Below are 26,232 nucleotides of genomic sequence, written 5' to 3'. Positions count from 1 at the left end.
TTTTTGTGCATTTTGTTTAGTACAGAAGTACGTGCACTGTGTAGCTCATCATACATTCAGCTCTGTCGTGTAATAAATATATAAAGAAACAATAGTAAAAAATAGCTGCTTGTCACATTCACAAAAAGGGGGGTGCAGTCCCTCTCCGGCCCCTCTCTGGGTAGATGGTGGGTTTCAGTTGGGGGGGGGGGGATGTGACTCAGTTCCCTGGGGCCGTTCCCGTGGTTACGCATGGGGAACTCCCAGCCCTGAAGTTGTTGAGGCTGGACTTGCAGGAGTGCAGGACTGCTTTGAACAGAAGGGGGAGCTGTTCCAAGGGAACGTTCACCAGCTTGCCTGAAACGGAGGGATTTTGCAGTGTTCGTGAGTTGCAGAGACAAAGGAAATGGCCCCACTCTCTTCCCCTCTGATCTTTCAGCAATTACCCAACTGTCCATAAATCCAAAAGCAGAACTGAATAAATCACAGGTGTCAGATGGACCAGACATTCAGCTTCCATTAAAATGATGCAAGACATGATTTTATACATGCCTCTTAGCCACCATTTATGCCCTAAGCTCTTCTTATAAGGCACAACATGACGAAATGATAAACAATTCCCACACGTCAGTGCTCTCACCTGCAATGCAGCGGATTTCCGGCAGACAAATCATGATTTCTGGGAAGCGTTTGGGCTGGTGGGGATACTTGTACTCTGTGTAGTCCTGGCACACATACCAGTAGCGCTTGTTGAGCTGTTCCAACTGGGACACGTTGGTCAGCCCTCTGATATCTGTATGAAGAGCATATCCATGTCCAGTGTCATTTAACTTGACTCAGTAAAGAAATACAGGCAGTTCGTGATATTTTCTTTACAAAAAACCCCTGCCAGACAATAGGCTGGTTCTGGTACCCAGGTGTGAGTACCTCTCTTTAACAATGACCAATGCTATGCCCAGTCAAGCGCTATCAAAACTATTTTCACATATATAAAATAAAATAAAAGCATTTGATAAAATCATTGCAACCATTTTATGAAGATTAGGACTGTAGGTGGGGATGAATAATTGCAGGCATTTTTAATTCTCTGTGGAACTGATGAGTAAGAGGAGAGTGTGGGTAAAAGCAGAGGGAAAGGGTGAATCATGCTGAATCTGTTATGGTAAACGGTAAATGGTTGGCATTTATATAGCGCCATTATCCAAAGCGCTGTACAATTGATGCTTCTCATTCACCCATTCATACACACACTCACACACCAACGGCGGTTGGCTGCCATGCAAGGCACCGACCAGCTCGTCAGGAGCATTTGGGGGGTTGGTGTCTTGCTCAGGGACACTTCGGCACAGCCCGGGCAGGGGATCGAACCGGCAACCCTCCAACTGCCAGACAACTGCTCTTACTGCCTGAGCCATGTCGCCCCGTTATGAATTCCATTTTCACAGTTTCACATATTTTATCACTTTTCTCAGAGTGCCTGTAATTTGCCTATACAAATTTAGAAAACCGCTATAATTTAGAAATACAGTACATTTTTACATTTACATTTTTGTCATTTAGCAGACGCTTTTAATCCAAAGCGACTTACAAGTGTAACAATGTCAAAATCGATTCAGTTGTGTCCTTCATTTGAGGAAAATAGTTTTTCCACATTTGCTTTCATAAACTGTATGACATTAGCTTGCTGTGGGTGCATAAATGCAAGCTGTAATGCTGGACAAGCCTGGACCACGATTCCGAGGCGCCCAAGGTGCTTCTTGTGCGGCGATCAGCTAAACCTGCCAAGTCCCTCCCCTCTGGAGCAGCGAGCCAATTATGCTGCCCCAGGAGAGCCAGCCAAACTTACCTTTTACACTCTGACATCTTACTATGAAATAGTAAGTGCCGTTTGATATGTGTAAGATTCACGCCGCTTTAGGCTGCTGTGGTGGATTTGTAAGTGCTGTGGAGCAGGGTCAATGTTTGGTCTGCTCACCTTGGTTAAGGAAGTTGATGGCTTTCATGCAGGCATACTCCTCGTTGCTGATCTTCAGTTGGTGGAACTTGCGGAACAGGTATATCAATCTCTCCATCACCTCCATGCCATCCTCACTGAACCTGCAAGAGTGTACCCACACAACAGCAAACAGAAAAACAGGAAATTAGCCAGTATCAAAGCTATATAATCACAACTCCTAATATGTAAAGAGTACAAATTTGGCAAAAACTGGTGATATTGCGTAATACATTGGATGAGGAGACAAGTTGATAGCTTCTCTGTTCTCCGCTTGTCAGCGGGAGTAATTTCTGTTCCCTGGTCTCTATCAACATCTTTCTTTAGTCAGGTCAGGGCTGGTGCCAAGGCCACTTCAGGTGTGCGGTCCCCCTTAACAGCCTGACCGCCCCCCGCCACCAACCCGCCCCCCCCCACCACCACCCACCCCCCAACACCAGCCCTCTCCCTCCCACTGCAGGCCGCCGCCCCCGCCTCTCCGAACAAGGGGACTCTCAGTGCATCAGCAGCTGGAGCAGTAAGCAGGCTTGCATTTCCCCTCCTGTGACCCGTCAGGTGGTATCGCTCTCGCCCCCCACTCGCAGAAGTGTATGTCTCTGCCGGGACGGACAACGCCTCCCCGGATACGCCGCGGGGCCCCGTCCGTTTGGGGGCCCAGATGAGTAACATTTCCCTCTCCGCACTGGTCACAATCGCACGGTCTCATCAAAGACAACAAGACCGGCCCAGCTGAGCTGCAAGGTCACATTCTACTGAAGGCCTTAAACGGTCTTGAGGAAGATAGTGTGGAAAGGGATAAAGAAATGCAAAGTTTCTTGAAGCAAAACCGTCTCAAGCTAGTTAAAAATCACATGATGGTTGCATGAGAAGGCGGCAGCTCACTGAGAGATAGGCTAAAGGGAGGGAGAGGAAGAGCCTATGAGAGAAGAGTTTGTAAGTAATCCATGGTGACTGATGAGGAGGGAAAGGGCCAAAATTGCCACTCCTGTGTAAACATGGACTTCAGGGAGCGGGTTTAAATGGGGTCAAGCAGAAAGCCCTCTCTCATAAATCTCAATATAAGTCCCCCGCCCGCCCTTCTCTGACAAATGTAAAATTGTAAAAGATTTCTTAAAGAGTGAGGTGCGGCAGCCCTAAATCAGCGGGGCGCCCAGGCCCGGTGCGGGCACAGGCTGGCATGGTGGTGAAGGAGAGCCACTCACGCTCATAAATCCCCACTGAATATCAGAGGAGTAGAAACAAGTAAGGGCTGCACAAGTCTAATTTGCACGGCGGGGAATAAAGCAAAAACACTCCCGCTCCGCCAGCTGTAATAGACCCGTATTTTATTCTTTCTTAGACAGCGCTATCAGCCCTAGGTCGGATTCCTCCCTTATATGTGCAACATCTCTGGCATCATTCCAAAATCAATAAACGCCAACGCGTTGATAAAAATTATGAAGAAAAGTGAAATAATGGCGAGTAATGGACTGGAACTACCCATGAGGCTCTTTACAAAGGCACTCCAATCTTTTGTGACAACCTTGTTGCGGTAAGGAGCACCATTCATTCCTGAAGTGAGGAATACACTTCCAAAACAATTATCTGAAAACTGACAGCAATAAATAGGTATCTTATCTTCCTCTGAAGCCTCAACCGTCTACCTCCCCCCTCCTTACCACAAACTCTAATAAATGCCTGTTAGCCAGCAAGCAACGTAACCCAGACATCCTCCCACGACTGAACTCCGACTGACAGTGAAGAGGGCAACGAGCCTCCCAACCAATCCTGTTTATCTGATGAAACCCTTCCCCCATCCAAAATCCTCAAACCTGACCCCCCCATTGACGGCGGTTCAAACTGGATTCACACTAACGTGCTAGAGAGACCTGAGTTCAGCTTCCAGTAAGACGGCCACTAAAGCAAAGCTGCTTAAGTCTCTTTAAGCAGGCTCCTACAACAGGAGTGTACACATCGGAGAGCCGTTCTCTGAGAGGTGACAATCTGTGGTGACAAGGCCTTGACCTCCCAAGCCATTTTTTAGTACTATATTCAGACTTTTATATAAGTATATAAGATGTAAGATTATATAAGTATATAAGATTTCGCGTGTCGTTTACAAGACTAAAACACAGACCGACTTGTTAAGACTTTGCCTCAGCGTTACAGTCACCCTCGCCATTTCTCCGCAAAACAGTGCGGCCGCCCCACTGCACTCACCCCTGCAGCTCCTCGTCGGAGGGCGTGTACTTGGAGGTGACGTCAGCCAGGTCCCCAAAGATCTGCGTGCTGTAGATGGTGAGGCAGGACAGCAGGATGAGCTCCTGCCAGGTGGAGCTGAGAAGGCAGGTGTAGTCCTCGATGGAGAGCTCGCAGAAGAACGGCAGCTTCTTGATCCAGGAGATCTGGCGGAAGAGCAACTCATCCGCCAGCCGGCAGAGCAGCGCAAACAGCTCCACCTGCGTCACCTTGTACCTGGAGGGAGAGGAGGGACGGGGGTGAGTGCCAGGGAACCAAGCAAACGCATTCAACGCAGTCTGTCATTTGGACAGTGGTACAATTTCTGTTCTTTCGGCTCTGTACTCCAGCACATTGGATTTGAAATGAAAGAATGAGTATGAGGTTAAAGTTCAATTAAAGTTCAAATTAAAGCCTCCTTTAATTTGAGGGTATTATGAGGGCAGCCATATTGGGTGATCCCTGTAGGAATTGCATCCCTTTTCATACATTGTACATCCACTTTAGGCAACCAAAAGTAATCGGACAGTCAGCTTCTCAGCGGTTTCTGTATGTGTGCCACTGTCTTTTTTTCTTTTTTCCTCCTTTATTTAATCAGGAAATCCCAAAGCAATAGACTCTCTTTCACTAGATATCTCTTTCACAAGGGAAACCTGGCAAAGAGGGCAGCACTTTCAATACATACTAAGGTTATACCTTAAGAGACTCCATTGAAACACAATAAAAAAAAACGAATTCCAATAAATAACAGGTACACCTACAATATACCAGAAGAATATTGGTTCCTACAAACATGATAATACTCTTTCATAATAAATGAGAAAATGAACATGCGAGATATAACAATGTGCAGCCATTTTCAACAGGCTGGTGAGGAGTTTCTGAAACTAAGCCTTTAACCAGAGGGTGATGCATTACAATCTCCAGGTGGGATTCTGGCTGTGTCACCCTAATCTGAGCCATTTCAGGAAACATAGCATAATGGTGAAGAAAATGGGCTCGTAACAGATTAATTCCCAGGTGGGATGCCATCGTACCTTTGAGCAAGGCACTAGAGCTCTGCTTCAGTACATGTCCAGCTGTATAAATGGACCATGTGTTAAAAAGGGGGCAGTAACTCCTACTGAGATAACCTGATACGGATAGAAGTACACTCAAATTAAAGCAGACAGCTGCATTTTTAACCTCATATTCATTTCTTCGTTTCAAGTCCAATGTGCTGAAGTAGAGAGCCAAAACACCAAAAATTGTGCCCAAATACTTATCCACTGCACTGTTTGAGTTGAATAAGTAATGTAAATATAAATGGGTGGATACTATGAAAACTTAAATATATCACCCTCTGTACCCCTGCCTTGGTTTGCGCAGCTATGATGATTCTCTCTACATGTATCTGGGCCAGTCCTGGGTCAAATACGTAATTGCTTTGGATTCAAATACTTTTCTGCACTCAATCTTGCCTGGTTCAACTGAGCCAACCAAGATGATCAGGTTTGCACTTTTTGTGAGGATTTCATTGGTTCCAGTACACCAGACAAGCTCAGTAAAGCGTAGAAAAGTATTTGCATCCAAAACAACTGCGTATTTGACCCAGGTCTGATCCAGGCACAACAAAACTCTCTGAAGCACAGCATTCGCTAATGAGCAATGAACAGCGCCGCACGTGTGTGTTGTTTTTTCGGCTGGGGGAACACTCACCCGTCCTCGATGAGCATGGGGGTGGCCAGGGGCGCCAGGTCTTCAGCCGCCACCAGCTGGGAGATGAGGGTCTGGGACTGGGGGTAGAGACCGCGGGGCTGGGGAGGCAGCAGGCCCGACTGGGCGGTGTAGCCGAAAAGGTGCGGCAGGAACGGGTAGTGCGAGGGCACCGGCGTGCCCATGTACTGGTCCCTGAGTGCGGCCGTGTAGCCATTCATCTCCAGAGAGCGGCTGGCAAGACACAGGAGGGCAGACGCGCGGGTGAGTGACTCGACTGCGCATCGCGACACACCTCAACGCTCTCCAGTTACACCTCTGACCGAGCAGAACTACGGCCATTTTCAATGAGTAACATTATCGGCCATTAGACGCTAGCTTTTAGGAAGAATGTGATACAAATTATGCAGCATAGCTCAGAGGTGGAAAAGCCAGGTTCAGAAACTAAAAGTCCTCCAGTATTTTGCGCCTGGATTTACTGAATTACCACAATTCTTCAGTCAGGAGATGATGCTAATTAGGAGACTAATTAGCTAAATCAGCTGACTGAGTTCACAGATGGAAGAAACACATGGGAGGACTCTTACTTTCTGGCCCCTGGACTTTACCCTTCAGGTAACTGGATCTCATTGTATATGAATACAATACAGGGCCCAGCCCAACTCCAGTTCAGTCATGTCAAGTGCTAGATGCAGTAGTAGGGCAAATATGTTAGCCTAACTGATATTGAATCTAACTCTATTGCTCGCAGATTGTTCTGGAGCCTTTAGCTGCACAGTTAAGAGGAAAAACTCACTTGGACGACAGAGTGGACACCGGGGAGGGCTGGTTGCCCTCGGAGACGCCGTTGCCAGGGGAGCTGTGGTCGCTGTCCCCATTATTGCTCCAGGCGTGCTCCGGCAGGCTGGCCTCTTCCTTGAACTCCTGTCCCGACATGATCCGCTCGATTTCCTCATCCGAAATCTGTCTCACACACGCACACGCCACACAGGTCATTGACGCTCGGCCCATCAAAGGGTTAGAATTACACAGCTTTCCATCCAACAATGCAGAGCACACTGAGGTGAACAATGACTCATCATCTGTGCGCCTCCCATTTTTGTCAAAGCCTCCATTCACCCATGGGTTTGTCTATTGCACCAACTGAAAAACTCAATTATCAATCAAATCTGAATCTCGGATGGGGTCTTTTTCCCGGGGAGTCACCGAGGCCCACATTCAGCACACCAGCAGATGACGGGAATCAATACCCCGCTGGCGTACTGTACGCCAGGGAGGATAACCAATTAAATCAAGAACAATGCGCGCACCCACGTCGGCCATCTTCTCTACCGGCGAGGGCAGCACCTCTGCCAAGAGACGCGAGACGGCCACAGGAGCCGCGGAGAGGCTTTCTTTCATCAGCATATTCCGCCAACCGCGTCTCGCTCGCCTCCCCGAACAATTCACATCTGCAACTGCCGTCCCCGAGCCTTCTACCGCAAGCGCGAGATCTCTCTGAAAGGCTCGAGATTACCATTAATGTTGGGGTCTCTTTAACCTTCCGGCAGGGCAATTAGAACTAATGAGTTAACCCTCCGTAACAATGAGGACAGCCGCGAAGCAGAAGCGCTTTGTCCGGACCAGGCTGAATCCAGAAAGCACAAGGCCGCACACATTCAGACAGCCACGGATACAGTATCAGCCAAGTAAGGCGGCTAGCGCTTTCAGAAAAGCGACACTGTATAGGGAATGTTATCAAAAGCCATTTTGCAAATGCTTGTGCATTTTACGAATGATAAAAAAGGTGATGCATGGGGCAACATGAAGTAGTACAGGAATCACCAGCAGTGACTGTGTTCCTGCTCGGTCCTCCTAAAGATAGGACTTTAGACCACATATTAAAAAACTAACCAGATGTGTGATTCCTTTCTATATTCCGTACATCTTGCCTATTCATACAGCAGAGCGACAGGAGGTTCTGTTCCAGTAATTCCAGACCTCCAGTGAAACTAGTGTACTTAAGTACAAGTTTTCAGAAGAAGCACCAAATTGGAATGCTTCACCATAAAGGGAGGGAGAACTTTAGTGGAATCATAGCCTGTGCAGTTAGCGATCCTTATTGGCAGACATTTGACATTTTGTTTGGAAAGGTGTAATGGCCATTTAATCATTGCAATCATTGTGTAGACACCTCCCTCAATGCTAATAGATAATTGATACAGCACATTTTATTGAACCCTGAATAGTTACCTGGACGGGTCCGATGCTCTTGTTTCTCCCTCCGGGCATCCCATCCTCTCTGATTGCTGTGAAACAAAGACACAGTCAGCAACCTCTATACAAACACCTGCTCAAACACAGAAAACAGCACCCGTTCTGAAGCAGTGTAGGGGTCACCCACACTCCCAAGCCTACAGGTCGTGAAAGCCTCCCTGTGTTTCCATGCTTGGACTCGGACTTGCTGTGGGAAACATTATTGTGAATGGGGCACCCTCTAGTGGTAACAAAACAAATGGCAAATGGGAGGGAAGCAGATGATTATTACCCCCTACTCAAGAGTTGGGTGGACAATGGAAAAAAAAAAGAAGCAACACAGCCCCAGGTATATCTCTTCCTGTAACCACATGGGACTGGGAGTGGGAGTGGGACTGGGATGGGGATGGTAGCATGCCCCTCCTACACCTGCCTAAATCTCATGGTTAATCAGTTCCGTTTGTGGAATGATTACATAGTTAATCATGTACCAGGAAAATTATTCCTTGGGGCAATTAAAAATCTTCAAAAACCGATTTAGTGTTAATGGAAAATTTCATGGCTTAAAAAAATAATAAAATAGAATAAAAAATAGGTGATTCTCAAAAGCCAACATGTAACACTGACATGCATTAGCCAATGATAATGGGTGTTGCCATGTCCTGTTGGCATCATAGGTGTATGTGAACAAAAACCTCCTCCATACAGACACAACACACCCAACCACACACACACAGACACAATACACACACAGACACAACACACACATGAACAAATATACACAGACACAACACACCCACACAACACACACACTCGAACATAGACACACACACACACAGATACAATACGCACACACAGACACAACACGCACACACACACAACATACAAACACACAGACAAGCACACACAGACAAACATAATACACACACACACACACACACACACACAGGAGACAGGAGCAGTGGCTCTCCTCCGCGGCCTCCTTGTTTTTCTCCCCTGGCTTATCACAGCAGAGCAGGCAGACACCCCCTGGAGCAGAGCTCGCGTGGCCAATCGCAGCTGTCGGGCTCGTCTCCCCGCCATGCGGAGAAATCCGCCACGGCCGCTGAACGGCCTGCTCTGAGCACGCCCGTTTCAGCGCCCGCGTGCGAGAGCCCGCATCAAACACACCTCACGGCTGCCACTGTGTCCCGCAGCCCGTCTGTGCCCTGACTGCACAAGACCTTTGTGTATGAAGATTCCCACAAGTTCTGGAAGATTTACAAACAGCTGCCTTTCCGAATGTGGCCACTAGGTTGCACTACAGTCACAGTCTGCTCCAGAGCACTGCAAGCTCCAGTGCCAAATGGGAATACTGTAATTTGGCATGATGAGGTCTCCTGCTGAGGCGCTAGGCTCAGAGCAGCTATAATGTTGGGTGAAATTTTGCCTGTTTATATTCACCAGACTGACATGCACACAATAACATGTTCCTTGACAATAGTGTGTAAGACGAGCTATACTATATCCCTCACATGCTATGAAATCGCAACAATTTGCCTCAGTCACAGTCATTATCGCATATTAATCAAATCAGCACACATTTAATATATGCAAATACTTAGTATCACCTTATATTTCCGGCAGATGGTAATTCTGTGTGTGTGTGTGTGTGTGTGTGTGTGTGAGTGTATGTGTGAGAGTGTGTGTGTGTGTGTGTGTGTGTGTGTGTGTGTGTGTGTGTGTGTGAGAGAGTGTGTGAGAGAGTGTGTGTGTGTGTGGGTGTGTATGTATGTGTGTGTGCATGAGTGTGCGTGCGTGTGCGTGTGCATGTGCGTGTGTGTGTGTGTGTCCACTTGCTTCCATTTCAACCTCTGGGGTTTTATCCTTCTTCTACACTGTCAGTGTCACTAATCAGCTGCTGATGATATCAATTCTGTTCTGTACCAGATATCTATGAGCTGATCTCTCCCCCCTCTCAAATTTTCTACCTCCTTATCTTCACAACATCAGGACTAAACTGATGCACTGCCAGTAAATTTAATAAATAAATGGAATGGCAGTTACCTTATTATTTTTATCTCCTGAGGTTCAATCTATGCTGATATGCCAATATAGTACAAAGGGGGAAATTACAGCTATGAATAGCAATTCGCTTTATGTGCCATTTGGTACCGTTTCTTCATTTCAAGAGTGATCTTCAAGAGTGTCACTGGTGGTGCCTGTACTGACCATATTACATTCTTTCAGAAAGGCAATGGGGTTGCCACTTCTTAAACACAAAAATAACCCCACAGCGCTCTGGGAAAGGTCAGGACCTCATATTTAAGTCCATCCCATCAGAAAAACAATTTCTGCTATCGTTTGTTTATCGTTTGGTGAGTGAAGGGACCGTGGACAGATATACTCAGCCAGGCAAGCCCCGACATGATGCAGAGCACATTTCCCCAGAAAGTCTGTGGCTGGCAGCCATTGCATTCACTGAGAAAAGACAGCGCCACAAAATCCTAGACACAATGTGTCACAATAGTACTTTTCAGTCATTCTTACTTAAGCTACACAAACCTTTTTTTAAGGACTATTGATTATGGAGATACTACATGAAATTTTAGGAATATACCAATATCAGAGAGATCACATCACAGCATCTGAATGAAACAATAGATTGTGTCAGATTAGCATAATTTGTGTCGGTTGAGCATAATTTGTGTCGGTTGAACATAATTTGTGTCGGTTGAGGATCATTTGTGTCGTTTCAGCATCATTTGTGTCGGTTGAGGATAATTTGTGTCGGTTGAGGATCATTTGTGTCATTTCAGCATCATTTGTGTCGGTTCAGGATCATTTGTGTCGGTTGAGGATCATTTGCGTCGGTTGAGGATCATTTGTTCACAGGGGAAAGTGGAAAAGGAGGAAAAGGCGAGGGCGGAGTCAGCCGTCCTGTGTTTGGCGTGAAAGGCCGAGGCGGCCAGTGTCATCCGGAGTTACCGGCAAATGGAGGGGCCCACGTCACCCTCGCGTGGCCCAGCCATCCAAAACACCACAGTGCCTGGGAGCTGAGCCTTCCTGTCCTGTTAACTCAGATCAGCGCTGCTGTCAGCCTTCATCAACATCATCACATCTTCAGCGCGAGCCACAGAAATATCCGCCGCTCCAGGCCAGGTGAGTCACAGCGCCCGCCCCTGCCGTGTTCTCCAGCAGTTACCCTCCCGCCATTTTAAACCCCGATGTCCTCGTTGCCCTCTCTGTTCAACACCGTCCCTGGGAGACTCAGACTTTCTGGGCAGTTTAAATCAAAAGGCTGTTACAAGCAAAGAGAAAACTTCTAAAGTGCCACACGACTAACGTTTGGCACCGGGACACAGCGACCTTCCCAAACCAACGGCCTCTAAGCCAACGTGTGTCGGCCCTGAACCCTCAGGATGTGTTCCAATACTCAAAAAATCATGTCCTCCTTTCCTCCATACTTCCGGGTGGGAGACGAGGTGGCAGTGGAGGAAAGGAGGATGCATCCTCCGTGTTGCTCCAAAGGGATTTGAGCAAAAGTCAGCATCGCAACGCATGTGTGGCGTGACAACCATTGCACAGAGAGGATGAGGCTCTGAACCCACAAAATGGGTGGAGCAAGGCAAAAATGGCACACTGCAAAAAAAAGTCTTAACACATTTTAGTCTTATAATGAGACTTAAAATCTTATTTCTTTCCCTCAAGTAGAAGTTATAAGCTGCTTTTTGCTTGACAAGCGAAATTGTCTAACCCCATTGGCAAATCCGGAAATAAGTTCAACAGTCTCACGTCATTGGCCATTTTGTTTGGTTATTTAACAAAAAAGTCATAGAATTAAGATTTCAAGTCTAAATATAAGAGGTTTTCGCAGCTCGTGATGGGCTCAGAGGGAGCAGCGTGGCTCAGGAGGGCCCAGCGGCCCTGGTTAGGCGGCACAGCGCTGCGGGGGTGCTTACCTTTGCGGTTCATGCCCATCTGCAGACACTTGAGCAGCCGGCAGTACTGACAGCGGTTGCGCTGCTTGCGGGACATCTCGCAGTTCTTGTCGCGGCTGCAGCGGTACACGCGCTTGTTGCAGATGCTGCGCTTGAAGAAGCCCTTGCAGCCCTCGCAGGAAATGATGCCATAGTGCAGGCCTGTGGCGCGGTCTCCACAGATAAGGCAAGTGCGCTGATCACCCTGATCATCTGAGGGGAGAGGGAGGGAGAGAGAAGGTTACAAACCTCACTGGAAACGCATCACTTTCCTTCCCGAAAACAAGGCACATTAAAGTTTTCAACTGATAATTATATTTGCAGAAAACATAATGACTATCTGACAGGATAGTTTTTATTAGAATTGAGTTCCTTTGACACCAGACAGTAAAGCATTGTGGCTAGACACCCATGGTCCACTAGGTGCCCCTTGCATTTGATTTCTCTGGGAAACCTGAATCATGCGTGTTTGACTGAGATTCTCAACATATAATCAAGAATTAGAAGATAAAAGGGTAAATAATAACCCAACAACCCCCACCTGCATACCCCACACTTCCACGTGGTCACATGACCATGCCCAGTGTATGAGGCTGTACTCAGGACAGATCACAAAACGAAAATGCCTACAATATTGCCCAGCGGCAGACAAAGTAGCATGTAGCGGCACCTAGTGCTTGCAGACCGCCATTTCCTTTAACCCAGAAGGCTCCCATTTCCTATTAGCAGCAGCTTTCAGATACCTGCCGTCTGAGAACATGGCCGCAGCGGCTGAATAATTCATTCCTCCCCAGGCGTGGCAGCCAGGGCCCCAGAGAAAGAGGAAGAGGCGGTTAAGATCCGCCCCTCAGAGACAGATCATGAGCCCGCGCTGCGGAAATGAGCCTCAGTCAGCGAGCCGACCAAACCCGCGCTAATCACATCCGTCCACCTGCGCGTTTTCCTGTTACGCTCCGAGATGCGAGCTGACGGAGTGGCAGGAAGAGTCATGTAGGAATGGGGACGTGAGGTGCGTCAGGGCGACGGAATCGGGCCGGGAGCGCTGATCGGAACGAGTCCGGACACTGGGGGGGCCTCCTCCGCTCCCTCTCTCCCTCTATCCCTCTCTCGAACACCACAGCGACACGAGGCTGTGACACAGCTGGCAGGAAAACGATGAACTGAGACATTGCCGAGGCGCGATCGGTGGGAGCTTAAGTCAACAAGACAGCCCAGCTTGTCTAAGGTGATGTCAGCAAGGCACATCAAGGGGATGGCATCATCAACAAAGGACAATGGTGGACAGAAGCACAGACTCCAGAATCAGAACGTTCTCGGGTCTGTTTGAAGCATGAAGCAAAAGATAAATGACAACCTGGTGGTGGAGACTCTATAAAGGAAGACAACTGTATGTGTCCTCCTCTATAGAGGAACAGGCTAATATATGTGTCCTGCTCAATAGAGGAACAGGCTACTGTATGTTTTACTCAAGAGGAACAGGCTACTGTTTGTGTTTTACTGAAAAGAGGAACAGGATCTGTGTTATACTCTATAGGGGAAGAGGCTACTGTAAGTGTCCTGCTCTATAGGGAACAGGCCACTGTACTGGTTGCACTAGAACAGGGGGATGTTATTGAGGACTATGTGGCAGGCAATGTTTTTGGGGAACTGAAAGAGAGAGGGAGGGAGAGAGAGACAGAGAGAGAGGAGGGACGGAACTGGGTGTACAGAAGAATAAAAATAGCCCGAATTACACAGAGCTGCAGGCCTGAGGTTAGCCAGCATGACCACACAAGAACGGGCCAAGCTAGGGCCAGGGCAGGGACACGCAGAGACCTCAATGTACACCAAAAGCCAGTCACGTGCCTCTGTGACCCCGCCCCCACCCAATCCCTGGCAGAGAGGCACAACAGCAAACCCCTTCTTAGGACGAAAGACAGACCCTTAATACAGGTGGAACAAGCAAAAACATATCAAATCCAATCCAAATGGTGAACCAGTTCCATTATAAAGACACAAGTTGATGCCACAGAGCACAGAGGTTCCACATCCACAGGGTATTACTATACCAAGGGATACAGTAGCCCTGCTCACATCCACAGTGCATTACTAAACCATGGCATAGCCCTGCTCACATCCACAGTGCATTACTAAACCATGGCATAGCCCTGCTCATATCCACAGTGCATTACTAAACCATGGCATAGCCCTGCTCATATCCACAGTGCATTACTAAACCATGGCATAGCCCTGCTCACATCCACAGTGCATTACTAAACCATGGCATAGCCCTGCTCACATCCACAGTGCATTACTAAACCATGGCATAGCCCTGCTCACATCCACAGTGCACTACTTAACCATGGTATAAAGGATCTCCACTCACAATCCACCTTTCTGGACAAGATGGCTGCTGTTTACTTTTATAAGGATGGACCTTGCAAGACTTCATACATTTCTGAGGAGACAAAGGCCTATCTATTAATGTTTTGTCATCAAGTCTGACTTAAATAAATACATTAAATTAATGGATGTGCCATCAGCATAGTTTTGGGTTAGTTTTTATTTTATTGCTGAATTTGCCATTTGAAAGAGGCAAAACAAAATTTGTTTTATTTTAAGTCAAAGATTAGGATAAATGTTGTTTGAATCCAGGTCATTCTCTCAGTATGGGCATTGCACGGTAATATGATGGAAATTCGGTTAGTGATGATTTGCAAAGCTGCAGTGGTTCCCAGCAGAGAGGCATTTCACACACTCAGTATTTAGGTCATTTCCTGGGAAGGGGGTCCAGTAATTCTTGCTACAGGCAGGTACACACCAGCATATCCGGTACACACTGCACAGTCTTATCTGCCTCCTACTATAGCACAATGAGGCACGCACACGCGCACACACACACACACACACACACACACACACACACACACACACGCGCACACACACACACACACACCACCATACCTTGCTCTCTCTCACACACATGCACACACAGACACGCATACTCTCTCACACACTCACACACAAACATGCGCGCAATCACACACAAAGAGAGAGACAGACACCCACACATAGACACACTGGCATGCGCACATGCTTGAATTAAGAAATACATCAAGAGTTTGGATCAATATTCAGCACATGGCTCATTTTTGTTACGTTGTCACCTTTTAACAAGTCAATTATCAGTCCGCCCGTGTGCCACACACACCACTGTGGCATCTAAATATCCTCCATCATCATCATCAACAGACGCTCAGATTAGGGAGAAGACCACGACACAGAAATGTCACATGATTTGTGAAGAATAAAAAAACCATTGCATCTACAGGAGCGAGTGTCACACACCCGTCCGGGTATGAGGGAAAACAGCTCCCATACACGGGATATCAATATTTTCCTGGCAATTCAACGGCATTGTAATGTTATAATAGTGCTATTTTCCTGCTTACTGTGGGAGCAGAGACAGATAATCTCCTCATTGGGAAGAACAGGCAGCTGCTGTATTTCATTACCAGTTTCTATTCTACCTGAACACACCAGAATGGAGCCATTTTGGAGCCACAATTACATTTTAAATAACACCATTTCCCCAGCATAAAGGGGAGAAGAATGTGTCCTAAGCAATACTGTGCTGGCTGCGCTTACCGTGCATATGAATGCCATTTCACCTAATGTGTGAGCGTGCGTGTATGTGCGTGTGTATAACAGAGTGTGTGAGTCTGTGTATGCACGCTTTCCATTCAAAAGGAGCCAAATGGAGACGTACATTAATGGGAGGCACACACGTCTTCCATAAGCCATTGAAAGCAAAAAAAAAAGAAAAGAAAATTGAGCTGTGTCAATCACCAAGGTAACAGCACAAATGCCGCACTGCACCACCACCGCATTTCCTGTCTTAGGGGATGAGGGAGTCCGAACTAACGGGAAAAATGAGTAAGTAAATAAATATAAAACTGCAAAATCCGAAATGGAATAATCCCCACCTTCTTCTAGCAGATGAAACTCGCCGCACAGGGAGAGAATTAAGCTCAGCTCTTTAAGTTTTCTTTTTTTTCTCTACTGTCTAGGGACTTAGTGGTATCTAAACCCACCCCCACCTCCTTCAATCCCCCAACACTTCACCATACCCACCCCCCTACACCCTCTTCAGCCCCTATCCCCATCCAACCCCCCCACCCCCTCTCCCCGCTCCACACAGCCAAGTACCATCACCCCTCATAAAACCTTGAACAGATGGGCTGACGCCATGGTAACGGTGAATAGCCCGGCTCTGCAAAGGCCTGAGCTAGCTGGAATGCGCCAGTGTGCTGCTGGAAGTCATGCCTCGCCGGACACAAAGGGTTAAAACAGAGAGAGGGGAGGAAAAGAGAAAAGGAAAAAAACAACAAAAACAAAAAAAAAAACACAGGTCAGCCCCCGCGTGACTTCTGCTCATGATTATGATATCAGTAACTGTTGTCCATCTACAAGTTTGCATCCCATTAAAGGGGATGGTCTCTCTCCCCGTAATACCCCCCCCCCCCCCCCCTCTAACCCCCATCCTCCCTCAACCCCCTGTTCGCAACCAGGGAGGAAGCGCAGTCACCCAGTGCCGTGATGGGATTCCCATGATTAAATGATCAAATCTTTCAATAGGCAGAGCGCTTCAGGACACGCGTGTCTCATAGAGAGCAGGGCCACACGTGTGCCTCAGAGAGCAGGGCCACACGCCCTCCGCACAGGAAGACGAGGCAGAGAGAGTAACTCGGCCGCACGAAGCACCGGTGACAAAGCCACACTATGCCCAAACCATTAAAGCCATTGTTTCTGTTTCCCTCCTTACTCTACTCTCTCTCCCCTTTGGAAGGAGAGAGAGAGAGAGAGAGAGAGAGAGAGAGAGAGAGAGAGAGAGAGAGAGAGAGAGAGAGAGAGAGAGAGAGAGAGAGAGAGAGAGAGAGAGAGAGAGAGAGAGAGAGAGAGAGAGAGAGAGAGAGAGAGAGAGAGAGAGAGAGAGAGAGAGGGGGGGGGGAGTGGGAGTGGGAGTGGGAACGGGCAGAGCGAGGGGGGTTCTGGTCTGGGGTGCCGTCCCAGTGGGCTTTACCCAGAATGCTCTCTGGAGGCTCCCGGCGGTCACTGCCTCCTGACCCAGGGATGTGTCACTCCCCTCTAATTAATGTAAGCCTGTTGTGTAAGAGCGGCAGCGTGCGGGAAGGGCCGCACTGCAGTTAGCAATGACCTCTACGCCCATCCCGCCTTTTCATCTTATGCAAAGCAGCCAGGCTGTGAGAAAGCGCTCAGCTGTGGGGCAGTGCCTGTGACGGAGGCGTGACGGAAACACCGTCCAGGAGGAACAAAGTTCACTTTCTCACACCTCTCCAGTGAAAACAGGAGCCCAGTACACATCAAGTACATACATAAATAAAGTAAAGCTGAATTCAGGAATGCTGGGCTATTTATTTATTTATTTATTTATTTATTTTGAGTGGCCCATGAGTTAAAGTTGTTTTCAGCATCTCTCCTGGAGAGGCAGTACACCTTCAGAGGTTTAAAGCCTTCTTAACCCATCTTCCGTCTTAAAAATAATGGCAATAAACAACCTGATGCAAGATGTTTTTTTTACAAATCAACTGCACGTCACATTTTTCGACAGAGTATCTGACGAGATGAAACTGTGATCAATAACAATAACTCAGTGCTTTAGCAATAGTAGTTCCATGGTAGCACAGTCAATTGTAAAGCTTGATTCCTTGCATCACTTCATTTTTTCACCTTGACAGGTATGGGAGGGAGAACTTGTTTGTAGAAAGGAGAGGAGGCCTGTTCTTTGTTTACTGGCAGTGACAGAGGATATGGGTGTAGTGAGACTCCAGGTTCATGTTCTGAAAGCAATTAGCAAAGAAGGAATGTGCTTCTCAAAGCTTCTCACAGATATGCTAAATGGTGAATGGGAGACTTCTAAAGCCCTGTGGCATTAACATTTAAAAGGGACCGGCTTTTGGTCTGTCTCTGTTAGGGAGCGTGGGGGTGGTCATACTGTACAAAAACAATAGGGACTCACTGTTCACACAAAAGGGTTTTACAGTCAACAATGAGCACTTAAAGAAGGAAGAGTTCATAGCTCATATTTAAGTCACTATTGTTCTTAATAGTGAGAGAAGCTTGCCTAAGGACGGGGGTGAATGGTGTATGTTCACTCAGAGAGAATTTTGAAGAGCAGGAACAGCACAAAGCTTGCTGGTCTATTTTGAAAGTGAGCATGAGCCTGTTGTTGAAGAATGAATGAGACGTGTTTAAGCACCAGGTCTGTGTCTGTGTACAGCCATTCCAGAGCCCTTATTTTGTAAATAGGGGCAGTGCCACATGTGCCCTTTTCACTTGCACAATGATCTTCCCTCTGGAACCGGCACCCAGGTTTTGTCTGAAATATATTAATGTTCAATGCAAAATACCTGCACATCCCACTACATCCATGTTTCACCCGACATACACTCACGTTCAACCCAGCATACACCCATGTTCCACCCAAGCCCTTCTGCCGCATGTTGCTTTTATGAGGGAACCTTGTCCTCCAAGGAAAATACATTTATATTTCAATTCTGACTGGTAAAAACAAACAGACATGGGACCAGTGGGAAGATTTGAGAACTTCTGCGGGCGTTTGAAACCACAGCGTAATAGTCCTCGCAATTCTGACATCCCTGTCAAGCTCCTTGTTTTCTCTCAGTTGGTCTTAAGCTTACTCTGAACAATCTAAGCAGCCAAATTTGAAGTCACAAGAAAATCTGTTAAGAATCATGGAGCTATCGTTACTTCAGAGGGCAAACAGAGTAAATTTAACTGCAACCCCTCAAAGTTAGCTTTGACAGGTCCAAGGTTAAGCCTAAAGAACATGTTTTTATAATAAAAACACAAAACAAAACGAATGAAACACCCCAAACACCCCAAATAGCAGAAATAATTTTGTTCTCCTCTGAAGGAAGCTGACAGCTTCATGCTTCTGTCCAGATTTTTCTGGTGTGTTTCAGATTTTTGGCTGCTTATCAGCTTGGAAGTAAGCTTAACGAAAGACAGGGATTTGAGACAGTGGCTTTGAACAACTCAACAGTGTTCCGGAAGTTTCCTGCTGGTAACTTGATGGGGTTTTACCAGTCAGAAAGCAAAGCCGTACATTTATTTTGGACACCCCACCCCTCAGCCATTTATCTTGGGAGGGGCGTGGACATCGTAGCCCACGGTGACGTGACGGGCCGGGGCCTGGTGCCGGTTCCGTCGCAGCTCCTGTGAGAGAATGGTTAAACGACGGTGATGGTGCGAGAGACTCACAAAGAGGAGCCTTCAGCCCTCATCTTGAACTCCACCCCTTTTTCTGGCCCCTACCCCCGTGATTCCTCCCCCAGGGCCGTTAAAGCCTGCATTGTTTCCCCTGGGGTCAGGCCGGTTTCATTCCTAACTTTAACGCAACCAGGAAATGCAGTCCAGGCCCTTTTAAACTGGCTCAATGGAGAAGGCTCTCTTTAAAACCCAACACCACTGTGACTGAAAAACTGTTTTTTCAAAAATAGAAATTCGCTGAGGAGGGGTAAAGACCGATAGCCCTGCACATACCCCGAATTTGACTTCGCGTTTCCAGTGTAAACACTGGTTCCACTTTAACTTGGTCATTTTCCAAAACATTGTGTTCAATGTGGGAGCAAAAAATGCAAAAACTGCAGAAATCGTCTTTTTTTATTCATCTGAGCCCTTCCCCACACCCCTTTGCTCTCTTTTGTCTTCCAATGTCATGTTGAGTCACAATCGGAGGATTTGCGGCAGGGTGAGTGTGACTGACGTCCTGTGAGGTGGTGTTATCTCGCGTTTCCATCACAAATCCATAGCCAGCAGAGAGGTAAAGGAAAAAAGAATGTGTGCAGCGATGGGTGGGTGTGTGGGTGTGTGTTTGGGGGGGGGGGGGGGGGGGGGGATGGGGGATATTGCTGTACTTTCCACAAAGCTTTCTCACCAAAGTTCACCTTTGTTAACGTTCATTTACGATAGCCCACTATCCTTCGCACTGTGGAGCCATGCTACAAAGCTAGATGTCAAGAGGGTTGCCCTGGTGGGTACTGTACTAATACCGGCAATGGGAGGCCAGAGCAGAACTGAACCTGACCTGTATGATTACAAAACCTGTGGAAAAAAACACAACAGGGACAGTAGAAAGACACCGTTAGAGTGCAATTGTACTTCCCTTGAAAATCACCCACTTCCTGTAGCAGGTTCACAGCAAGGCCCTCTAGCTCCATTTGACCACACTATGGGGAAAAACCACATCCTTATCCTCCCTGCTCCCTCTCTCATATCCTCACCAGAAATATCCCCTTTCTGGCTCATCTTGATTAAATATAATAAGATCAAGAGGTTCCAAATCCTATTTCCATTTAATTGGGAGACTTCAATCATCCTCCTGACAACAGGGAACCCTGCCCATAAGTGCCTACTGGATAAGATTCCATCCCTACCCCCCACTACTCTCAAACTGCGTACTGACTTCTTAAGGACATTACCAGTTGTTCTATTAGCATTTGGTAATTGCACTCAAGCCAATGCCAATGCGCTAATCCTATGTAAATGTCTAAACCCATGATTCTTCAATATTTACTTAAGATATTAGAAAGGTTGCCTTTTCATGATGCTTTGTTGATTTTTTTTTTTTTAATATACTAAACTTAATGTAAAGCATTTCGCATTTAAAAGGTTTTCTTAAAAGTCTGTTTTGCTTGCATAACAATCTCCCCTTTCTTTATTTCATGTTTACTGTCAATCGGAACAAAGCTTTTGAGGCAGCAGAATCGCTAACAGTAGCATTCTTTGGGGGGAGGGGGAGCTGCTTTCTTTAAATGTATATATTTTCATTCATTCTCCAGGCGGCATGGCCTCATATGAATTCAGAGATGGGGGCTTGAAGAGGTACGTAGAAAAACACAATCACTGTGCTGTTTTTTGAGCAGCGGAGGGGGTGAACACGTTTCTTGGCGCTAATTTTATCCTGATTAGTTTAATCTGCACGGCAGTTAATTAGGCCGCGGCTGCATAATCAAAGCGCAGCGTCATCAGTGGCTCCAGCTGGCCTTGGCCAATCAATGGGGATCCATCAGGAAATTAGGGAAATCAGAACCCCAAAATTACCAAACATGGCATTTGACGGTGAAGCGTATTGATTTCTTCTGTTAAAAAAAACCCCCCAAAAAACTGGAAAACAAAAACAAATGGCATTCCGAAGTCAAATGGATTTCCCACTAGGACATCTCTCCCTGCTCAGGACCTGGAAAACGATGGGAACCCACTGGAGCATATAAAACATATTTTTACTTTTTAACATTAAAAAAAAATTACTATTACTTAGTCCCTGTTTTTGTACGAACCCAGCTCAAACGAGAAGAAGGAAAATGCCATTAAGCTGTAGATGCAACGTGAACTATGAACTACATGGAAGCAATTAACTGAGCAGGCACCCCACAGCGCCTCTCTGCCCATTGATACATAAAACAGTAATTAGAGTCCACCTTTCTCAGCCTCTACACTGTACACAGCCCAGCCAATGAGGCTCAGCACCACTCTAACCACGTCAACATCTTAATCCTATCCCACAATGCACGCTTTCCTTTATCAAAGCAAGGGCCCAAAATGCAAATAAGCCATATCTCTGTGCTTTAATCTATGTCTATAAGAGAGTGTTCATGGCAACAGAAAAAAATAATAAACATTTTTTATGTTTCTGTGCATGTTTCTGAATTTTAAATAATAAATATCTTCTTTGTGTTCCTGTCCACTTTTAATGAGCCATTTTGGTATAGAATCTATACATCCATGCATGCCTACAACTGCAATTAAGTAACTCCCTGTGTGTGTGTGTGTGTGTGTGTGTGTGTGTGTGTGTGTGAGTGCGTAAACACATGCATATCTACAGTTATAATTAAGTAACTCCTGTGTTTGCATATGAAAAAAAATCACATGCATGTCTTGAGAATATAAATTAATGAGAGAGAATATTATTAGACAGAATATTAAAATTGTGACAGCTGTTCTTCCGCACACTTGACATGGTACAGCCAAGTCTACAGTCAAGCCTCAAGATGCCTCTGACCTCTTCAGGGCGTGTTCGCATGCACACTTTGAAGCGCTTGCCTTTGAACTCTCGCACCTAGCTGCCATTCATTTGGCCAACAGATGATACGCAAGCGTAAAGCACAGCCAAGGTTCTACTCAGCTGTGTCTAACCTCCATAAAGCCCCGTTCACGTCCTGTTGAGCTTGATCTCCACCAAGGCCACTCAGAATACACCGCAGATAAAACAGGAATCAAGTATCTCAGGGAATGCCAGGTTTAACAATCTGCTCAAGTTTTTTTTTTTTTTTATCAAGTGCTGACCTGAGTTCTTTCCACCATCAAGAAAAAAAATCCAAATATCAAAACAGTCAAGTTGCCTGAAGTGTATCATGGAACATCCTGCAGATAAAACGAGGTGAGAGTATTGTGGGAAAAGCGCAGCTTTAAAAATCTGTTTAAGGTTTATTGTTTGGACAATGTGCCGTGCATACATAATGTTTGAACAGAAGATACACGTCAGGCAACTTGACCGTTTTGATATTTAGTTTTTGATGGTGGGTCGACAAAGTCAGTGCTAAATGAAATGAATCACACACACAACACAAACACTTAATTTAACATGAGAACAGGCCTTCATTTTGTTTGTGCACAGGAAGAGGGGTTGGGGGTTGTGGGGGGGAGGGGTAAACCACTTTTGTTGTTCACAACAGAGTTTAAAGCCAAGTGGGCAATAGAACCTCCCTATCAAGCAAACATATACCAAGCTAACAGTGTGCACTTTAATAAAAAACATAGCATCTTTAATAAAGTGCTAAACCTTCAATGTTTCAAAATTGCCAATGATTAAAGATTGATTAATGTAGACGCATTTCTAATAAAACAAACAAACCATAAGGTTTCACACCAGTGACAAAACAGTCTTTCAAGACACTTCTTAAATGAATAAATCAAATGTGATTGCATCAAAACATGTCCTTTGTTTTAAAAGGGTATCAGATTCTGTTTGTGTGTGCTGGTTTGGGGGGGGGGGGGGGGTGGTTGGTGTTGGGGGAAGGGGTGGTAGTAGCTTGGATATCACTCAGTTTAAAGACAAAAGCCACAGAGACTGTGAAATTACAGCCGGGCTCTGAATGTAGTAATACTGGCACCACTGTACGGACTGTGTCTAAATCCAACACAAGGAAGAAAAAGCCCACTATAAGCAGGCTTTAGCATTGGCTAAATTTAGCCTGCATTACAGAGCTCAGAGCCCCTGACCTCTTCTACTGTTATTGATCTTCACACAGCCTTAATTTCCCCTCCCCCCAGTTTCTACTACACACATACCCACCCCCACCCTGCCCCTACCTTCCCCCACCCGGAATGCTAAAGAAATAAGACTTCCTGCTCCGGCTGACACGGACACAGAGAGGGACAGAGAGAGAGAGGGATGGCAGGGTGTCCTTACATGATGAAAGACTGAATGGAGTTAACCCTCGCTCTGCTGAAACAATACCGGGGGAGGGAGCTGCAGGGGAACGGGGGTTAGCGCGACGGAAGAGCACAATACAGTAGGGCTGGTATTCCCACACGGCTCCGGAGACTCCCAGCGCCACGGCCGGGAGCACTCGGAGAAGGGCGGCCATGCCTCGGGCAGACTTGCTACAGAAGGAGGACTACCGTCACCGAGCATTAACAGAACCGCCGGAGTTCTACCCACCATGATACGGTTCTACCCAACTTAGAAAACCTGACAACCGCCAAGAATATTTGTTTCTGGATGTGAAGTGTAACACTGTCAGGGGGAAAAAAATTAATAAATAAATTCAACTGACCAAAAATGAATAAATAAAATAATCAGCTAATGTAAAACGTGGCGCATTCGGAGAAGACGTCGCCTTGACCTTACAGGTTCCCTCGGCAACGTGGAGACACAGCAGCCATGTTCAGGGCAGGGACACGGAGGTGTAAATGCTAGAGTCCAATTACAAAACACCAAGCTGCGCTGTCTATCTTAAATGTGATGTATGCAGACAGAGAGACTACCACTGCTCAGATTGCATTTCTTCCCTCATGCTCTCTCGGAGCCGGTCTGCCTCTCTCAGCTGGCCTACATCAGGACGGTGCAAAGTGCGCCACCTTCACATGCATATGCAAATGGCTCACCTTTTCAAGGAGCTTCCAAGAAAACACATGATTTATCTTTGCACCTCAATGCATCGAGTGAGACCTCATTTTCATATTAAATGTCCCATCCTGTGAACCGGGTGCCATACGAAACTAAAAAAACTAAAAATGAAAGTAATAACAACAACTGAGACTGTGTTTGTGCAACAGCATCATGTGCAAGCATTGCGCTTTTCAACCAGCAGAGAAATACTGTGCACACTCTGCCTGCCCCCTTTATTTTCACCTACCAAAAAGTTAGTCTTTCTAAGCTTGGCCTTAACAGCAAAGTACAAAGTGGGTAACAGGTCAGGATAGTATGTGCTAAAGGCCTGGAGAAGTGTGCCAAGTGACTGAGAATACAGAACAGCCACCACAGCACCATGCTGATAGTGATCACTTTTATCACAACAAGTATGAAGCAACACTGCAGACATGATTGGCTACTGAAATGGCCTTGAACAAACTGAGTCTGATTTGAAACACCCTCTAATTTTAAGGTGGTGAAAACTGAAAAAACCAAAAGAAAAGGCAAAAAAGAAAAGCCCAAAGTTTGGACCAGCTGTGGACCACAATAAGACCCAGGGGACTTCACACTGCACTGTGGAGCCACCATGACCCCAATTCTATCAAGTAAACAGTTGCCTGCATACAAAACCTTTTCCAGATGGGCCACTGAGCCACATACCACAAATTAACTGGGCACAAACACATATAGATCTGCACCAAAATGGAGGCCCTGAATATAGTCTGTACATCTAGGCAGCAAATAAGCGTCTATCTGCCGACAAGAATTAACAAGGTTTTTTATCTTTAATTAGCTTGTTCTAACACAGCTTCTAAGCTGTGCTCCTTATATACAAAACTAATTTTACAACTCAAACTAAACTCAAACTCAAATAAACCAGCCATGAGAATCCAAAATGCTAAACAAAATGCTAAGCTAAAATGCAGGTTTTTCAAATTTTACATGAAATATTGCCTTATGCTCAGTTAATTTTAGAAACATGATAAATCAGTGAAACAAAAAATAAAATGCATACAAATATATTTGCCAAAAGACCTTGGAAACTTGTTTATAACCTTTTTTTTTATTTTTTTATAAATAAACATTTACTGTTATTCCCTTTGGACTTTCAAATAGGCCTCATTAACACAGTACAATTTCAAACCTGTAACAGAAACAAGCAAACATGCAAAAGTAAAACCAATCAGGAGAGAGCAAAATAAGAAAATAAATCAACAAGGAACACAACAAAAGCAATTCTAAGCCATTAATTTACTGTGCTTTCAAATGTCTCTCCAACACAGACCCGAATAGGCAGCTTGTGATGTGAGAGGCAGAAAAAGACCCAGCCCTCCAGCTCCCCTCATTCAGCACTCATCCCAGGCTTCCTTACCTTCCCATGTATCCATTTCATGCTTCTCGCTATTTGCCAGTGAGTTGCCTGGCAGCCATTCAAGCACGTATTCTGCTAGAGAAAAGCCACAAACCGTGGGAGATTTGGCCTCATGTCTCTCCCTCTCCCCTCTCACACGCTCTCTCTCCCTCTCTCCCTTTCTCTCTCTCTCTCTCTGTCCTCTGCCTCGCTGCTGCGCCTTGTGCACTCTGAGCTCAACCTGGCTGAGCCAGCCCTACTGGTCAGTTTACAGGCGGGTCATGTGACCGCAGAGTTCAAGCCCTGGGGTCATAGCTTGGCTTGAGGTCCAATGATGGCCATGGGTTATCTGAGTGGAACTGATAGGCCTATTTTCTCAGCGGTTTAACAATGCTCCCCCTCCACCCAAATGAGCCCACCCCCTGCTCCTTCTGCCCTCTGCAGTTTGAAAAACGGAGGCAAAAAAGCATGAATCAGGATAAACACAGGAGGCCAAAACAGACAACACAGCATTAAATGGAGTCATCAGTGGGTTTACTAACTTAGCTTCAGCGAGGTTTAAACAAGTTTAGGTTTCAATAAA

The 26,232-nt window shown here is 46.2% G+C and overlaps 1 protein-coding gene across 1 annotated transcript; it reads right to left on the bottom strand.

Annotated features, from left to right (window-relative positions):
* Nucleotides 1-199: 199 nt before the first annotated feature.
* On the bottom strand, nt 200-25,750 carry nr6a1a (nuclear receptor subfamily 6, group A, member 1a). The gene is made up of 9 exons (XM_061261709.1): nt 25,671-25,750; nt 12,061-12,291; nt 8,117-8,172; nt 6,681-6,847; nt 5,888-6,118; nt 4,172-4,426; nt 1,955-2,076; nt 620-772; nt 200-336 (listed from the first exon to the last, which is right to left on the bottom strand). Exons 1-9 carry the CDS (start codon nt 25,684-25,686, stop codon nt 200-202), a joined length of 1,368 nt encoding a protein of 455 aa, XP_061117693.1. The 5' UTR covers nt 25,687-25,750.
* Nucleotides 25,751-26,232: the final 482 nt, after the last annotated feature.

This window comes from Conger conger, chromosome 11, assembly GCF_963514075.1.
Source record: "Conger conger chromosome 11, fConCon1.1, whole genome shotgun sequence".
NCBI lineage: Eukaryota > Metazoa > Chordata > Actinopteri > Anguilliformes > Congridae > Conger > Conger conger.
Note: the sequence above shows the minus strand (reverse complement) of the source record. Positions and strands in the feature narration are given on the sequence as shown.